General features: G+C 52.4%; 1 protein-coding gene across 1 annotated transcript; it reads right to left on the minus strand.

Moving 5' to 3' along the window:
* Window positions 1-153: 153 nt before the first annotated feature.
* Cdx1 (caudal type homeobox 1) lies at window positions 154-16569 on the minus strand. Its single transcript, XM_038329265.1, has 3 exons — window positions 16125-16569; window positions 824-969; window positions 154-369 (listed from the first exon to the last, which is right to left on the minus strand). Exons 1-3 carry the CDS (start codon window positions 16567-16569, stop codon window positions 154-156), a joined length of 807 nt encoding a protein of 268 aa, XP_038185193.1.
* Window positions 16570-18569: the final 2000 nt, after the last annotated feature.

An 18569-nucleotide genomic window follows, 5' to 3' on the forward strand; every position in this document is an offset into this window, starting at 1 on the left:
TTGGCAGTGACTTGTCCTAGGTAGGCAATTTGTCCACAGTGACCCCAAGGGTCAGCAACAGGGCTGGAACTCAGAACAGGTTTCTTGGGCTACAGCAAAGCCAGGTGCCCAGCATTCGAGTCCCTAGATCCCTGGGCCCCAGGTTGGAAGGGTCTAGGGTAGAAATTCCTCCTTGACAGGCACTGGGGAGGGGGTACCCAGAAGGCCAGCATTGGTGGGGCATAGACTACCCAGGGGTGGCCCTGATGGTGTGGGGTTGTCATCCAGGGGCAGGGGTAGCTGCGAGGGAGGCAGTGGCTGCTGCTGTTGCTGTTTCTTCTTGTTCACTTTGCGCTCCTTGGCTCGACGGTTCTGGAACCAGATTTTTACCTGTGGGATTGCACAGACTTTTTATGGAGCAGGGTTTAGAGGGAGCTGGGTCAGGGTAGGCGGTCTTCACGTTCCACTTCCTGCTGTAGCCACCAGACCTCAGGCACTGATACACATTCTCCTGTGCCCTAGACACTGTTCTCTGTAACCTCCTTCTTCCCCTTTCCAAGGCCCGATTACTCCAGGGTCCCTGTGTCCTGTGACCACCCTTTGTCTAGGTCTGAAGAGCACTGAATAGCACTCATGCCCACTGTAGCCTGTGTGTACACACATGCACACATGCGTAGCAATGTTGGGCTTAGTTAGCAGTATGGCAGTGTGCATGTGTAGTACTGTGTCAGTAGTTGGGGACACAACCTCTCTGTTCTCTTTTTGTGAGCCCTGTATCTTCATGACTTTCTGAAAGCCCGACTCTGGGCCCTGTTACTTGAGCCGAGGCGGAGGACCTACATACCTGCCGCTCTGTGAGCCCCAAGTTAGCAGCCAACTCGGACTTGCGTCGGATGGTGATGTACCGGCTATAGTGGAACTCCTTTTCCAGCTCCAGGCGCTGGTGGTCTGTGTAAACCACTCGGTATTTGTCCTTGGTCCGAGTCTTACCTGAGGAGCAGAAGAGGCAGTGAGGGAGGGTGAGTGCAGTGGAGTGCCCCAAAAGGCCAGGAGGCCCCAGGCAGGCAGCTGACAGCTAAGAAAGATGCTGCTAGCTGTGTCAGATCTTCTGTTCACACAGAAGGGCTCAGTGCTGTGGGAACAAACTCCCCAGATGGTTTTGACTCAAGGGTCCCCAGGCTGTGAGTCTGAACACCAGTGTTATGAAGGGGACACCTGACTGGTGAGGGTAGACTGGGGCTAAGGGGGTTGCCAGACGCTCCCTACACCCACCCTGTGCAGGGAAGTCACAATGGTGGAGGATAAGCAGAACTCAGAAGTACCCTAGCTTGGGGGCGCTACCCAAGCTCTACTGAGTGCTAACCCAAAGACTGAAAGGCCAGGGGCTGTTGGTGGACCCCAGGGTCTGTTGGGTACCCAGGACATTCAGGACACCGGGCCAGCTCTAGGGTTGCACTAGGGGTCAGGGGCTGATCTACCCAAGCTGTCCACACTCCCTCCCATGTCCAGGCACAGAGCAATGACTCAGCTCCTTCTGCTAGACAAACCAAGTCCCTGCCTCAAGCCACACACTGCGGTGGGCAGGGAAAAAAAAATGAGAAGTCCCTGCTTGGATGCTAGGAGAAGGAGGCAGACAAAAAGAAAATAAAAATGGAAAACATTGGCATTGTTCACTGGCAATTATTTTGAGGGAAAGAAAGAACACAGGGTGCCTAAGAATTTGGGAGTGGGACGCTGTGGGAATTTCAAACAGAGTGGTGCTGGCTGGGGAAGGTGGCAGGGCCACCTATAGTCCCAGCTACTCAGTTGGGTCACTTGAATCCAGTGATTCAAGACCAGCCTGGATAACACAGTGGGACCCCTGTTTCAAAAAGAAAAGAAAAGAAAAAGTCAAACATTCAACACAATGGCTCTTGAAGCTGAACCGAGAAAAAGAGCATGCGGGCTAGCTAGAGAAACAGAATCTGGTGGAGCTAACAGAGAATGCAGAGGCCTTGAGGTGGGGCATGTCTGAGGATGAGTGAGGAAGCTGGCTGGACAGGGTGTGAGGAGCAGAGGGGACAGGGCAGATGTCAAGGGAAAGGGCTTAGGTTTTACTCTGCCTGGAATGGCAGCCACTGCAAAGTTCTAAGCAGAGAGGACGTGCTGTCTGCTGCAGGCTTTCATGTTTTTCTGGCTGCTGTGTGGAGAGAAGATTAGGGGCAGGAATAAGAAGGAGGTGCAGGAAGGACTGCCATGTCTCAGGAAAAGAGGGTGGTGGCTTGGTTTCCAGATAGTGCAGCCTGGGCCAGGAGCTGGACTTAAGGGTTGCCTGAGGTTATTAATATCAGGGCTGCCTTTGCAGCTGAGGGTGGAGGGCTGTCTGCGGAGACTATTACTGTATGGGGCCTGGATGAGCACCAGCTTTCTCTGTAATAACCTGAACACATGGCTGAACTAGAAGGTGCACGCCAGACAGCAGGCATGCACACACCAGGGCACGACCAATCCTGGGATAATCCTGGACCTCCCTGCCACCCACACACCCACAAACAGCCTGGCCTTTGCCTTCCCACTCTGTGCCTTGGCTTTGTCTGTCCCCCCTTGCCCCTGCACTAAAGACCTACATCTGGCCCACCTCCACCCATCCATCCCACACGACTTGGCAGGACGGACTCAGGCTCTTCTCCAGCCATGTGGTTCTGTGGGGGAATGGGAGACAACAGCTGTTCCTAGGCGGCTTCTCCCTGGGTTTCCTGCCAGAGTGGCAGAGCCACACTGGCCACTTCCACAGGCACCAAGCTCACAGTACCACCTAACAGCAGAGACACAGCCCAGGACGGCCTGCAGTCCTATGCCAGGCATGGTGAGAAGAGGGGCTGAGGGAGAGGCTGCTAAGGCCTTGGCTCCAGATGAGGCTCCTCCTTGACCTAGAAAAGTCACTCTAGGCTCAGAAACAGCTCTGCCTGAGGCAGCTACCACCACAGCTTAGCCAGGCTCCGAACCCACAGCCCACTACCGGGGTCACTAGCTAGGGTCAGAAGGAGTCCTGGGATTTCGGTCCCCTGCCAGCTTCAGATGAAGAGACCATGGTTTAAGGAAGTCATGCGGCTGCTGGAGGTCTAAATATGAGGCCGGCGAGTTCTTCCAGGAGTATCCAGTTGCAGCTGTGGGTCCCAAGTGTCCCATGACAGCAATGAACGCTGCCCTACACATCCTTAGATTACTACTGAATGGAATAATGTCAAACAGTTGGGTACTCCTGCTAGATCCAGTCCAACCTCTCTGCAGAGTCGGGCTCACAAGAGGACAAGTGGGCACACGTGCCAATGCCATGCCCTCTAGCCTAGTGTTGCCGCCAATGCATAGCTCCCCATCTCACCATTTTTAGGTACCACCGAGCTGCCCAATATCCTGTGTAGGCAATAGAAGCTACAGAGCAGACCACGCCTCTATGTCCATTCCCTGGAATAAAGGGTCAGATCATGCATGGCAACAGTAGACCAGAAAGTCTGGGCCGGCTGGGATTCATGGTCTCGGGCTGGGAATTTCAAATGCCAGGAAGACTCCTAGAGGTCTCCAAAAGGATAAACTGAACAGCAGAGGGGGCTTTGATTGCAAGGGCCCAGTCATGAAGGCAGCTGCTCTTTTAGTACCTAGCTTGCTCGCTCTCTCTCTCTCCCGGCTCCCTACCTCTGTCCCCTTGTGCAGCAGGGACCCACAACAGTCATTTATAGCTGGGAGCCAGGGCACAGAAATTACTCTCTCTGAGGCCATCAGCCTGGTAATAACAGGAACCAAGGTCTCCAGATTAGGGTGTTGGCTGCACTGCAGCACCTCTGTCCCCACCGGGGTCAGTGAAGCCTTAGTCCATAGCCCTGGAGGGGAGCTGATACAATTAGGAACCTACTGGCCAACTTCTATCTAGCCCAGCTGCTTAAAGCACACAGATTGATTGCTAAGAAACCATTCAACAATGAGCAAAATGTTTGATCCCCTGTATGGCCCAGAAACCAGGGACTCCAATCTACTGTCCAGAGTGAGCACTAGCTGGAGCACCCCCCAGGAGGCAACTAAGCATCATGTAGCCTGATTCTCCATGCACAGAGCCTTAGCCATAAGCTCTACTCCCAGGAAACGACCTCACAGAGAACTGCCCATGGCAGTGACTGTTGCTAATAGCACAAGACTAAACACAATGCCCATGCCCAAGATCAGGGAGCTGATGAACCCCCATGGAGAGGAGCACTGAGCAACTGTTAAGACATGTATGAGGGCGCAAGACACGGGCTACTAGAAGAACAGCCGGCTACCAGCCTGGGGAGATGGCTCAGTGGAGAAACTGATGCCTCAGGTATGGGACCTGAGTTCAGATCCCCAGAACCCATGTAAAACCAGTTATGGTGGCTCCCTTGCCTGTAATCCCACTTCTGGGGGTGTAGGGTGGAGACAGGTGAAGCCCTGGGGCTCCCTGGCCAGTCAGTCTAGCTGAAATGGTCAGCTCTGACTTCAGTGAGAAACCCTGCCTCAAAATCTAAGGTGGATGGTACTAGAGAGATACCCAAAGGTACGGGGGAACACATCTGTTTATGAACACCTACACACATAGGCACACACAAAAATACATAGAAATTAGATATTTGTTAACTTTTGGTAGCATATCATTTTATAGTTTTATGTTTAATTATTTTTTCCCTAAAAATATGTACAAGAAGCCAACAACAGAAGCTACCTCCTTCAGGAAGGCAGCTGGAGGTAGAGAGACATAGGGACAAGAGTGATTTTAGAGGCTTCAAGTTTCACTGTGTTCAGATCCATTGCATTATCTGTGTGTGTGTGTGTGTGTGTGTGTGTGTGTGTGTGTGTGTGTGTGTATGCGCGCGCGCGCATATCAGTGGAGGTTGACTTCAGGGCCTCATCTGTAGTAGACAAGCATTTGACCATGAGGATATATCCCCTCAGCCCTTTTTGAGCTTTTTAAACTTTGAGATAGTTTCCTAGGTGAACCCTGAATTCACTTTGTAGCCCAGGCATTTGAAGTTATAAACTTCCTTACCTCAGCCTCTTGTGAGTGGGGATACAGGCCTGCTTCACCAGACCTGGTTTTATTTTTTATTTTTATTTTATGTGTTTACTTTAAAGATAGGGTCTCGAGCTAGCCTTGGACAGCTATGCAGCTGAGGATAACTTTAGACGCCCGGTCCTCCTGTCCCTATCTCCAAGTACCTGGATTACAGGTGTACCACAGCACCTGGTTTATACGTACTGAGAACGAACCCCGGGTCTTGTGCACTCTAGGGAGCTACACTCTCAGCCCCTCAACCCTATTTTTTAAGTAGTTTTATTTATTTTTATTTTTTAAATTGGTTTTTGGTTTTTCGAGACAGGGTTTCTCTGTGGCTTTGAAGCCTGTCCTGGAACTAGCTCTTGTAGACCAGGTTGGCCTTGAACTTGCAGAGATCCACCTGCCTCTGCCTCCCAAGTGCTGGGATTAAAGGCGTGCGCCACCACCGCCCGGCTTTATTCTTTGAGAATTTCATACATGTACATAATGGATTTTGATCATATCCACCACTATGCCTTCCTCCAGCCCCCCTAGGAGCCGCCTTCTCCTTCCCCACTTCATCTGCTACCCCCTCCCGCCCTCCTCTTCATCTTCCTTCCCCTCTAACCCAGAATCCACTTAGTGCTGTTTGTATGAGCATGAGGGTGGGGCCATCTGCTGGAGCACGGGACACCTACCAGTGGCCACGCCAAAGAAAAATGACTCTCCTTTCCCCTGTAGCCATCCGGTGCCAAAAGCTCCTTGGCCAGGGGTGGGGCCTTGAGAGCCCCTCCCCCATCCTGGGAAACTGTATTTTCAGTGACAGTCAGGAGTCCTGGGTTCCAGCTGCAGCTCTGGACAGAACTAAAGCCGGTAACTTTTTTTGTGAGCACCTGTGCCCCCTGGAACCCAAAGAGGAAGGGCATGGTGGTGCATGAGAGGAACAGAGCAGGGGGTGGCAAGGTGAATGATTTACAGGCTCCTGGGACACTGGGCCTAAGGGGAAGTCCAGGTTCCGGCAACAGGTGTCTGATGAGGGGCCAGACACGCCCAGACACTGAACGAGTCATTTCTGGGCAAAATGCCAGCGAGAATGGGAAAGGGGAGAGGGTGCAGATCTTCAGGGCTGAGCACGGTGGGAAGAGCCTTGGCTCACTCACCTAAATGGTGAAGGTTCACCCTCTGCTCTGGTTCTGTCATTCGCAGAATGGCTCATTCCCGTAGAACAGGCTGCCATGAGAGGCACGAATGGACCTTCACATCTCTAAAGCACACACAGTTTAAGGTCCAGGGACGCCTCAGGCAGATGGTTCCTAGTGACTGGCCCTTAACTTCAGTATTCCTGACGCGCTGTCCAGAAAATCCTGGCCCCCCAAATTTGGAGCGGGTGGGGATGACACTGGTTCCTGGGGTTTGGTACTTGGCTAGCTCTCCAGGTGTCCATGGTATGTGGTTGTTTGAACAAGCAGGACCTCTAGGGATGTGAAGGACACCCCTAGAGTGACTAAGGACCATCTCCCTACCTCTCTAAGCCCCGTACCTGTAATATGGAGATAACCATTAAGGACAGCCACCATGGCCATGGGCCAAACACTTTGTATTTGTGCCTCAACAACCTATGAGATGGTGTAATGTAGTTTGTTTGTTTTCTGAAACGTTTCTCTGTGCAGCCCTGGCTGTCTTGGAACTTGCTTTGTAGACCATGCTGGCCTTGAACTCAAGAGATCTGCCTGCCTGTGCCTCCTGAGTGCTGAGCTTAAAGGTGTGCTCCACCATGCCTGGCTATGTATCCCCTTTTTACATACAAGAAACGGGCTCAGTGAGGCTTATATACCAAACAATGGAACTCAAGACTTTCCAGGCCTGGGAAGATGGTTCAGGTAAGGTGTTTACTACCAAGTCTGATGGCTTGAATTCCATCCCTGGGACCCACAGGGCCCAAATAAACAAATGTAATTGCACCTGTTTTCTAAGCCAGGTTTAGCAAGGGGGTGGTGGTGCACACCTTTAATTCCAGCACTCGGGAGGCAGAGGTAGGAGGATCTCTGTGAGTTTGAGGCCAGCATGGTCTACAGAGCAAATTCCAGGACAGACTCCAAAGCTACACAAAGAAAACCTGTCTTGCAAAAAAAATCATGTATGTTTGTACTTAGAAATTTGTCTTGGCAGCCAGGGAAACAAAGGCACAGGCTCCATTTACACACTAGAGCCAGGCATGGTGATACCTGCCTTTAAGCTCAGCACTTGGCAGGCAGAGGCAGGTGAATCTCTGGGTTCAAAGTCAACATGGTCTATGGAGTGTGTTCTAGGCCAGCCAGGGCTACACAGACAAACCCTGTCTCAAAACAGACAAAACAAAACAAAAAGAAACACTAGACCCCATCACACAGTGCAGGGTTTTCCACAATCCTTTCCAGGTTTGAAACATACAGGGTTTCACGTGTGATAAGGAGGGCTCTTTGTGTAATACCTGGCATGTAGCAGGTACACAGAGAGAGGGAGCCCACTCTTTCCTAATACTGGTGAGGTAGCGCCCCTGTAGGAATGCCAGGAAATGGGGCTGTGTCTAGCGGTATGCTGTATCTGTCAGGTCCCTTCCAACTTGGAAGCTGGAGGCTCTAATGTTTGTTGATTCTTAGACTGTGTTTGTTATTATTGCTGAAAGAACTCTAAGGCTGATTTCCCAGTTTCAGAGTCTAGACACCAGGCCTGCCCAGCTGGAAGACAGGGATAGAGTTATCGTGGCCTGTATCGGGGCCCTCATCCAGCCCAGGACAGACAAGAGGAGCCTGGACTCTGCTCCAAGACAGAGTGACTCCCAGAAGAATCACGTGGTCCCTGGGTCAGATTTGCTTCTGTGCTTATGGCTCCTAGGGCTGACTTTCAAGACATGAACCTCAAGTCCAGGTCCTCTGTGAGCTCTCACTGGGGGATGGGGGCACCTCCACTGGCTGTACATTAAGATGTCACCCACACCCAGCATACACACACACACACACACACACACACACACACAGAGTCAAACACATGTGTGTATGGTGTATGGGAGTTTGTTTAAAATAGCTATTTCTGGGCTCTACTTAGGTCTAGGTCTCCACCTCCCTACCATTTTTTTTTGGTGGGGCTGATAGTGGTACTGAGGACCAAGCCAGCTCTGCCTCTGAGCTTCACCGCATCCCTCTCACCTTTAACGAGCTCCAGCTGGAGTGTTCTTAAACAAGCCCCTCATCTGTGGCTCTCCATCTCTCCTAATGAAGGATGGGTGTCAGCACCAAGATGTGGAACACAGAACTTCATGTAGGCTAGGTATATACTCTTCCACTGAACAACCACAGACTACAGGTTTTCTATGCTCAAGTTCTGGGCAACTCACTTGCAGGGACTCATTGCCCACCCACTCCCCGGTACATGCATAGGGAGAGCATACCCACATAACCTGCAGCCTAGTAGAGCAGGGGCAATGGCCTGCCCATCTATGTCTATGGTGCCTGCTGAGGGATACAGGGAAGGTGGGAGAGGAAGACATTGGATCCTACTTCAAGATGGAGATGACAGAACAGGCCCAGAAAGGTCATCAGGTCATGTGATGAGGAAGTTGCAGAGGCAAGGAATAAAAAAAAGCAAAGAAAGAATGGGTTCAAAGGTATTTGGAAGACCAGCTTCCCTGCCAACACTGGCATCTGGGCACTATTGGCCAACACCTTTCTCAGGCACCAAAGAATAGGTTTTGGCATAGGCGATTTGTGCCAGCACTGCCCCTGAGTCTTGGTAGGACCCCCTTCTTCACTCTGTGCCTCCACACCCCCATCTAGTAAGAAAGAGCTGGACAGTGTTGTGTCCTGTAAAAAGAGGTAAGAACAGGGCGAGCATCTTTTGTCTAGATGTGTGAGAAAAGAGAGCTCCAAGTATGCTGAGTGCACAAATAACTCTCACATAGGAGCAGAGTAACCGAAGAGGGATGCTAAGGAGTGACAGGGTGTAAGCATCCCTGTGGTGTGCACTCTTAAGGGTCTAAGCCTAGCACCAAGGCAGAGAGCTGGGAGGGGGAACAACCAGAGATTTCCTGGGTCCCCTCCCTGCCTAGCACACAAAATAGATGTGAAAACAGTTTGTAAGGGCAAAGGACTTTTTACAGAACCAAAAAGCAGAACTGAGCTATTTGCAGAAGCGGATGCTGGAGAGCTCCCTTGGGAGCAGGAGGAATGTTGCCTGATGGGAAGTGACATGTCAAAGAACACCCTGGAGTGTGGAGAGCTGATTAGGTCATCAGTTGCAATGCCGGCTCAATTTGGGCCTGCTTCCCCATCTGTGTCACCTGTGGCGGGGTCTCTGCTGCAGATCAGTAGCCCTGCCCATCCTCAGGATGAAGGAGGCCATTCTGGAGTCATGGGGCCTCCTGCTGAGCCCACTATTCATCCCTGAGGTTCAGGGGCAACTATAGACTAAAATATTAAGGCTCGTCACTCAGGGCCTGGAGGAAGGATGAGGTTGGCAGGGTTGGGTTGAACACAGCCAAATCTGAGGAAGTGTCATGAGGGAATCAGTAACCTAGGTGAAGCCTCCCCTGAACCACCCCTCTTCCTAGTCAGAGTCATCGATCACAGCTACGCCCTGTGCTCTGGAGCCACCTGTGTATTGTTGACCACCATTATCTTCTTCACGGCCCACAACCAGGCCTGTTTGGGGAGGCAGCAAAAAGGAACTTTAGAGTTTTGGGCTAAAGAGATGGCTCAGAGGTTAAGAGCACTGGCTACTCTTCCAGAGGGCTGGGTTTGATTCCCAGCACTCACGTGGTGACTCACAACCATTTGTAATTTTAGTTCCAGGGAATCTGATGTCCTCTCCTGGTCTCCACAGGCATAGGAGACACAAATATGGGTATAGACATAAACACAGGCAAAACATTCATACACATAATAGAATAATTTAGAAGTTTAGAGCTAAACGGCCCTGAAAGTCGTCACCTATTGGCCATGGGTTGGTGATATGTCCCCAGGCAAACCACTAGAGCCTTTTTGTTTCTGGTTTCTTTGTTGCATTAACCAGACTCCAAGTGCTCAACTGCTGTATGTACTGTTGGCTGGCACTGGAGAGTCCAGACCTGTGCATTTCCACAATGACAGGAAGTTCTATGAGACACCCACCACTGCTGGTTCTTTGCCAACCAGGGACCAGGAGCCAAGCTGCCTAACTCACCTAACTACACAGAGTTTACACTAGCTGCAGCTCCTGTCACCCATTCTCATCCTTCCAAAGTTATTCTACAAGGACCCTCGGTCCAGAGTGTAACTCCATCCCTTCAGCTGATGGCTCAGCCTCCAAAGCAGCCCTGCCTGCCTGTGGCTACTGTGTCCTCATCTTCGCTCAGCCTCAATGCCATTCAAGAAGTCCACCATTCTAGGGTCAGTAATACTGCATTTGAGGAGGAGCTGAGCACACACGCTGAATGCATGGGAGATGCCAGCCCCTTTCACCCTATGTTAGGTGCTCAGCACTAATCTGGTCCCTGATCCTGTGGCAGGCATGCAGAAAGCAAGCACACCAATTAAGTGACTGCCAAATATGAACAGGAGTGTGAAGGGCCAGGAATAAGGAGATGAGGGCTGGGCTAAGTTGGTTGGAGGGTGGACCCCATTTACTTAGCCTTGGGGAAGTCTCTTAGAGGGATAGCATATAGGCCAAGACCTGCAGATTGAGAAGGAAGCTTCCATGTCACAAATGAGGAACAGTATTCCAGAGAGAGAAAACTGCTGATGAAAAACCCTCCAATGAGGACCAGTGGGGAATCAAGTAGTGCACCACCTTTGTTCAGTCATAGTCCCCCATCAGCCAACAGAATCTTCAGCATAGAAGAGAATACTATCGCCTGCCGTTGTGGAGGATAGATGAAGGGAGGGAGATGAGGGGGAGGAAGGCAGAAGCTGCAGCTGGAGGACTAACAGAACCTCTGGTTGAGAGGTCTGCGTCTGATTTCCAGAGCCCAGGCAAATATGAGAATATTAAGCACGAAGTGGCAACCTCAGACTTCTCCTCTCTGCTCACACAAAGGAGAACGCTGAGAAAAACATAGGGAAAAGATAGCAAGACATAGCAATGACCCTGACTCCACATGTTATGGTGGCTCGTCCTGAGAGGCCTGTCCAGGAAGAGGACTTCCTTCACAAAAAGGTCCCTGCTGTTAATAAAGCTGTCTGGATGTCAGAACAACTCCAGAGGCTAAAACGCAAGATCTGCTGGGGGAAGGGGACACATTCCACAACACAAAAATCTCCTGCCACTTTCTAACTAGGTCATTCCCAGCTACATCTGAGAGCCGAGGTGTCAGGTGCGGCTTCTGCTGCAGGGAAAGCCAGCTTTAAAGACGTAGTCTTCCTTCTCTCTCTCTCCCTCTCCTTCCCGCTTACCTCACCCAGCTCCTACCGGCTGGCCTCTTTCTCCTCACCTGGGTGGGCACTGGCTGGGAAGCATGCAGCAGAGGAGAGACCGTGAGCTGGAGAGTGTTGCTTTACTTGACAGACCCTTGACAGGCTGTGGATCCTGGCTAGAACCACATGCCGCCATACCCTAGCTGTGTGAGCTTGGGTAGGCCACATGACTTCTCTAAGCCTCTTCAATTTTATCTGTAAAACGTGTCCAATAATAGACCCTTTCATCTCTTGGGGTAGTTATAAGATCTAAGTGAACTGACCCAAGAGGAGCTCTTCGCATAGTGACTACAGGATGAACCCCTACTATGTGCCAGCCTGGGCAGGAGAGGGTTGATTAGGACTAGTCCTTGATGGGATTACAGACGGCAATTGGCAGGCATAAGCAACACGACAGAGGTAGATAGTGATAGAGATGGCTAAAACAAGAGGCTGTGAGTAGGCTGTAACTGTATGTCACTCCAAGTGCTGCACTGGAATGGGGAGAATCAAGGTTTCCTGGAGGAGGTGGCCTTGGAGAAGGCACAGCATTTGAACTGTAAGGATGCAGTAGAGAGGGCAGGGCAGAAAAAGGGCCGAGGATGTAGAGGCAGGAAGTGTGAGGTTTAGGCCTGCTGTACAACCTACCAAGAAGTGGCACTGAGCACCAGTGACCCGCCTAACGCTGGGCTGTGCTTTACAAACACCGTGGCTTCCAGAAGCTAGGGGCCGGTGGAATGGCTCGGAGGTAAAAAGCACCTGCTACTCAAGCCTGACAACCCGAGTTTAAGTCCTAGAGCCTACGGGAAGGGGGAAAGAGAGGGCTGACGCTACACAGCTGTCTTCTGGAATCCACGCGGGTTGTGAGCATGCAACTCCCCATGCTAATAAATAAAAACCAAAAGAAAGGAAGGAAGGAAGAAAAAAGAAACAAGCTAATAAGCCTCTAGCTATATAAAATGCAACCCCAGAGGTAAGTCTCCCAAGCTTCACGTTCTAATAAGTCCCTGGGCTCTAAGCAAACTTCCAGGAGAGTATCAACACTGAATGGAATCAGTTTTCCACAGGACTCTAGATGCCTCAGAATCAGAGCATCCAGAAATGGGGGTCCAGGGGCAGTCATGTGCCTGCGCTAATAAGGGAGGTCCGACAGTGCTTTAGAAGATGGGCAGAGGTCATGAAAGGTCAGAGGTGAGAGTCCAGGTTAGTGGCTGAGGCTATGGAGTAAGGGACGATGTGGGGGGTTGTGTTCATCCTTTCGCGTGCCTCATTTTCCACGTCTGGAGCTGAGGGGTTAAACAGGACACAAACCCGTTATAATAACTCCATCATCTGGGCAGACATCTTCCAGGCCTGTGAACCAGTATTCATCTACGAAGGATCAGACAGGGCCTCTGGCGAAGGACAATTATAACCTCCTGACATAAAGGCTCATAATTTTTTGTTTTGTTTTGTCTTTTGTTTTTCAAGATAGGAATTCTCTGTGTTGTTGGTACCTGTCCTGGAACTAGCTCTTGTAGACCAGACTGGCCTCGAACTCACAGAGATCCACCTGTCTCTGCCACCCAGGTGCTGGGATTAAAGGCATGTGCTACCATCATTGGGCCAAGACTCATATTTTAAACACATGTGGCCAGACAGACAATGAACCCCTTGCAATTATCTGCACCCCGGCCTCAGAAGTGACAGCTAACACTTGTTCATGTAGTGCAGCCTAACTGAAGCCCACCCCAGGCTCCCGCTCCTCTGTCTGGCACCCTTTCTTAGAACAAAACCAAATCAAATCACAATCTGGCCTTGGCGACTCCTATTGCTTAGAGTCAGGAGCACTGACCAAGTGTGGGGAAGACAGCCAAGCTTCAAACCATTAGCCTGCAATGCTGCCTGGACCGTCATGGGTCCAACCCCCAGGGAGGGACTCTAGAAACTTGTGGAAGTTGAGCTCTTTCTCCTCCTCTGGTCTCCGCCGAGGCATTTCCCACCCCTTCATTTCCCTGGTTTATCCATCTAATGGAATGCATTGAGCACACATTGATGCCAGGCACGCAGCTGGTGCCCCCAGGCAGTTTGGGTCAGACAGACGTGGCCCTGCAGCTTTTGGGAACAGACAACATGTAGAACAAGTTGGAATTTGTCGCTGTTCTAAAAGATACCCAGTAGAAGTCATCAAAGGAGTGGAGGTGGGGAGTCTAATTTGGGAATCACAAAGGGCCTCTCATTCAGCTATGGACTGAAGGTGAGAAGGTTCCAGGCGGGCAAAGAGTCAGAGGGAAGAGAAAAGAACCTGTACATAAGACCTGAAGAAGACTTGGCAGGCTGAGGAGTTCAAAGCGGGCTGGGTCCTGGAGCATAGTGGCCGAGGGGAGTGGCCCCGGGTGAGGTTCAAAGTGGGGAGTTATAGTCTCCTAGACCTGAGGAAGGAGAGCGCTGTTCATCCTAAACAGGATGGGAAACCACAAAAAAAAAAATTTAAATGGACTCATCTGCATCTGGAACATTCCTTATAGCCTTGGGACCTCACTTTCCTTGTCAGTGTATCTGCTCTTTAGTTGTCCAAAGCAGACATTCTAGAATGTCAGGAGCTCAGAGAGAAGGGAGGAAAGCTGAAGTCTGTGTGACCAGTGTCACTGGGGCACTGGAGTGGGGGCACGCAGTGAACTTCCCTCAGGTGTCCCAGACAACAGCACTGTACAAGAGTCTCCTCTGGAAACCTGTGCCTTCAGTGCTGCGGAGGAAAACCTGAGCAGAAGAGGGGGAAGGGAAGGGATTTTCCCGGGGGGGGCGGGCAGAGGGCTTAGACCCCCCCTTCCCCAGCTTCCACTCAGTCCTACTGGAGCATTAGAGAGAAGCTCATGGCTTGAGCAGACTAGAAGGCCAACCTCTTGCATCCTCAGCCAAATGTCTGGTTCCTGAGAAGTCTTCCTCAAGCCTCCTGGGATCCAAGCCTGAAGTCCTGCCCTCTACTCTCAGAGCTAAGAAAAAAACACTTTTGCCTCTGGATAGCCACAGCCCTATCTGCATGCAGGGAACAATCTATAAGTGACGGGTGCCTGAGTTCATGCCCAACGGTAAATGAGGTTGGTGGGACCTCAGATCTCACCCAAGTTGGCAGACTCCACTCCTTTCCTACCCCACTTGCCCACACCTTCCTGCTCACACTGCTGCACAACAATGGCCTTTCTCCAAGGTTCTACCCGAGGGGAACCTCCTCATCTCTCCAGAGCCACCTGACCCACAGGAAGTGGCTAGTGGGAGATTAGAAATTGTGCCTGCCTTCCTAGACTTCCATAGCGGACCACAGGGTGCTGGGGGGCAAGGCCCCTATTCGTCCTCCCCTGTCACTCAATGAGAAGCTCTTCCCCCCATGCTTTTCATGGACAAGACTTCAGAGGGCCTACACACAGCGTTTTCAAGACTTTTTTTGCAGCTTGAAGTAGGGTAGAAGTCGCCATGTAACTTTCCCCTGTCCCTTGTTAATTGGCCATAAAACGAGACCCAGAAAAGGTGAGCCATCCAAGGAATCGGTTGGACAGAGTATCAGGGCACAGGTACAGTGTTCAATCCCTGGCTGGGGCCTTGGGCCAGTGTTTACCATCATTGTACCATAGAGCCTTGATCTTCCAAATAGGGAGGACAGCACCCACAGCCGTATCTCAAGGAAGGCTTCCATGATGTCCGCTGCTATTTCTCAAGGCCCAGAAGTGAATGGTCCAGCCTTGCCCCTCAAACATCCCTGAAGTCAGACAGGAGCTTCTGTGACCCAGGGGATTCGATGGGTGTGTGGGAAAAATGGAGGGAATGGGGAGGAGGTGGAGGAAGTTCCGGGCCGGCTCCCAGCTGGGGGAAGGGAAGGAGGGGTTGAACATCAAAGAGGAGGCAGGCCAGCTTCCCGCCCTCAAGGCCAGGTGGCCTTTGTCAGGACAGGCCAAACACAATCTGGACAATGAGGTATCCTGTACACTTTCCTGCCAACAGGAGTCACTACTGAGCTAAAGCAAAGCCAGTTACATGACAAAGGGGGGCACCTAGAAAGGTCAGGCTGTCCCTCATTAAGCGGAGCCTTTGTCCAGCCCCATCCCCTGCCTTTGAAGAGGGTGGATCAGAGAGGCCTGCCTGGGGGCAGGAGCTTCACAGGCTTAGGAGCCAAACAGCAGCCACCTTCCCAACTGCTCCTACTGCCCCTCCCCCGGGGTCAAGAGTTCAGGGAGAGTCCTGGGGAGGCTAGGTAGGGACCCCTGTACCAACGCAACCAAAGGATAGGCTCCTATCTCGTCACTGTATGGTAGGGAGCCAGTTGGTCCTGCAGAGGTGACCTGTGCACGTTCCCACAGCCAATAGGTGCTTGGGTGTGTGTGTGTGGTGGGTTTAGGAGTGGAAGAAGCTACGAAAGAAAGATCACCATTGCCAATGCTGCTGCGGAGATTTGGCATCTGGCCTTCTAATTCTGGCCTTGCCACTTACACACACCCATGTCCTCTCTTCACGAGTAGCAGACTCCCCATCTATACAGAAGGATTCAGTTGGGTTGCTCAAAGCTCGCAAAGCCCCTAGATAAGAAAGGGCGAAACAAAATGACTCTCCAGGGCAGAGGTGGTAGAGGGCCACACTCTTTTGAGAAGTCAGTCAAGGCCAGGGCAGAGGTCAAAGAGAGGGCAGCCTGGGCACCTGCCAGGGCCAGGAGACCGTCAGAAGGCCCAGGGCGGGAGAAAGGTCCTTACCGCTGCCACCACCGCCTGCGGTCGCCACGCTGCGCCGCATCCATTCGTAGGGCGTCCGTCTCTGAGCTCCTGGCGAGGACGGTGCACCCGGGCCGCCGAGGGACTGCGCCAGGAGGCCAGGACCAGGCCCGGGAGGCGCTGGCACCGGGCTAAAGTCCGGAGGGGGCCCAAAGGCCAGCGGGGCCGGGCTGGCGGCGGGGGCCGCGGGGCCCGGGCCATATGCAGCTGCCCAGTCGTCCTTGGGCGCAGGGAAGGGCGCGGCCCAGGTCGGAGGGGGCGCGGGCGCCGGCTCCACGTGCGTGTAACCCGCGAAGTCGGGGTACTGCGGGGGTGCGGGCGCCGGGCCTGGGGGCGCGTAGGCCGGAGGGCCCAGACCGAGGCTGGAGGGCCTGGCGGGGCCTGGATACACGGGGGAGTCCTTGTCCAGCACATAGCCCACGTACATGGTGACCGCAGGGTCCCCCGCGCATGCTGGGTCCTGCAGCCGCCGCGCCGGCCGGCCGCCCCGACGACCAGCGACTGCTCACCTGGACCCGCGGCCGACGCCGCGCCCGCCCCACCCCGGCCTTTTATAGCCGCGGGCCGTCCGCGGCCCCAGCCGGGCGGCTTTGCATTTCAAAGCGGGGGGAAGCCTCGGGGCCGCGAATCAAAGGGGGAAGCCCGTCGGGCGAAGGGGTTCAAAAGGAGACAAATTGCCGCCCTAAGCAGGAGGTGGATGGGCCTGGGGGCTGGGGGCCTAGAGGGCGCGGCCTGGGTGAGGGTCCAGGCTTCGCTTTAGGTTCCGACTCCTCCTTCGGTGGTCGCGGGGACCTCCCCATCACCGACCCTGGGTTACAGGTGGAGAAACTGGCTCCGAGGGGGTGGGGAAGGACCCTAGGGCAGCCTCACACAGCACAAGGAGCCTGTGGCGCTGTCAGCAGTGACCACCAGCTTGAGGTGAGGGGGAGAGCAAGACTGACTTCAAACGGGGTTCCGTCTGTAAGGTAGAGGGCGGCTGGGGGGGGGGGCGCAGGGGTCACGACCTCTTGGGTCCCAGATGAAAGCTGTGGAGAATGTGCATATGCAGATAGCCTGTCTGCATGCTACTAGAATGTCTTTCCCTTGGTGGCTCCACAGAGAGATTTCTCAAAGGTGTGGCTGTTTCTGGGGACACCTTGGGAAACTTCACAAGCTCTCCCTGGCTCCTTACCTTTCCTTACTATCGTTTTGGTTGAGATGCTTCAAATATACATGAAAACAGAGTTTTATCATGAACTCACCGTGCAGCTTCTGCAATTATAAGGTTTCTGTCACTTCCCCCCCCCATCCATTGCTTTTTTCCTAAAGCATTTTAAAAAATACACATATTTCTATATTCCTAAAGCATTTTAAAACAAATTTCAGGCTTCATGTCATTTTACCCCTACACATGTCAGCCCAATTCTCTAAAATACATGGACAAATTCCTGAGTGTTTATTGTCTAATGCAGTTTATAGCCAACATACTCCAACTGATTGGGAAAAAGTGTGTTTTTACAATTGACTTGATGAATCCTCATTGGTTACGGGTGGGGCCCCGCTGGCATTTTAAATGTCTCTGTGTGTGTTCTCTCCTACTCCATTGAAAACATGCAGACAACCCACAGCTTCTTGAACGGGAAAGGGGATCGTTGACACTGGTAGTGGGGGGCATGGCTGAGGAATTGGGGGAAGGATTCAGAAAAGATGTCTCTGGGTCAGGAAGGCTAGTGTAGATGAGGACCCCTCCGCATGGCGCTCAGGGCCCGGGAGGGAACAGTGCAAAAGAGTCCTCTGAGAGTTGATCTTCTCTCCTGTTCTAGCGCCACGAGATGTGCAGGATGCGTGAGCCCTCAAAGGAAGGCAGAACCACGTCTTAGCTGTTAATGCTTTCTTTCTCTTCACAGGACCAGGCAGCGTCCCTTGAGGGCAGGCAGGTGAGTCAAGGTCACACTGCCACTTGCTGGAGGACCCGGTGCAAAATGAACATGCCAGGCCTGTTGTTCAAAACTGACCTAGCATTTCATGGTGGTGGGCTTCAGCAGAGCACGCGGTCCTTTGAAACTGAACCCTGTGTGACTGTACAGATGACTGGACAGAGAAGGCGTCCTTGATGAGAGTCACACTTACACATAGCAGTAAGCCTAGCGGTTCTCTTCCTGCTCTGGGGAAACTGCCCATTGAATGGATGGAAGCGGGGAGGCCCAGGGAGGAAAGGGAAAACTGTTCATGCTTCATAACGAAGGCTGAGTGTATGACACAGTGGAGTTCACAGCCGTCTCAGCAGGGGAGGCCACCACATCCCCACCTGACTTTCAGGGCTCCGCTGAGAGCCCAACCAAGAGATACACGGGGCGGGGGAAGGGGGTGGAAGATGAAGCCTGGGAGGGGGTAATTTTGCTCTCAGCTGGGACAACCAGTGCTGCTTCTATTGTGGGAAGTGAAGGC

The sequence above is a fragment of the Arvicola amphibius genome, chromosome 5, assembly GCF_903992535.2.
Source record: "Arvicola amphibius chromosome 5, mArvAmp1.2, whole genome shotgun sequence".
Taxonomy (NCBI): Eukaryota; Metazoa; Chordata; class Mammalia; order Rodentia; family Cricetidae; genus Arvicola; species Arvicola amphibius.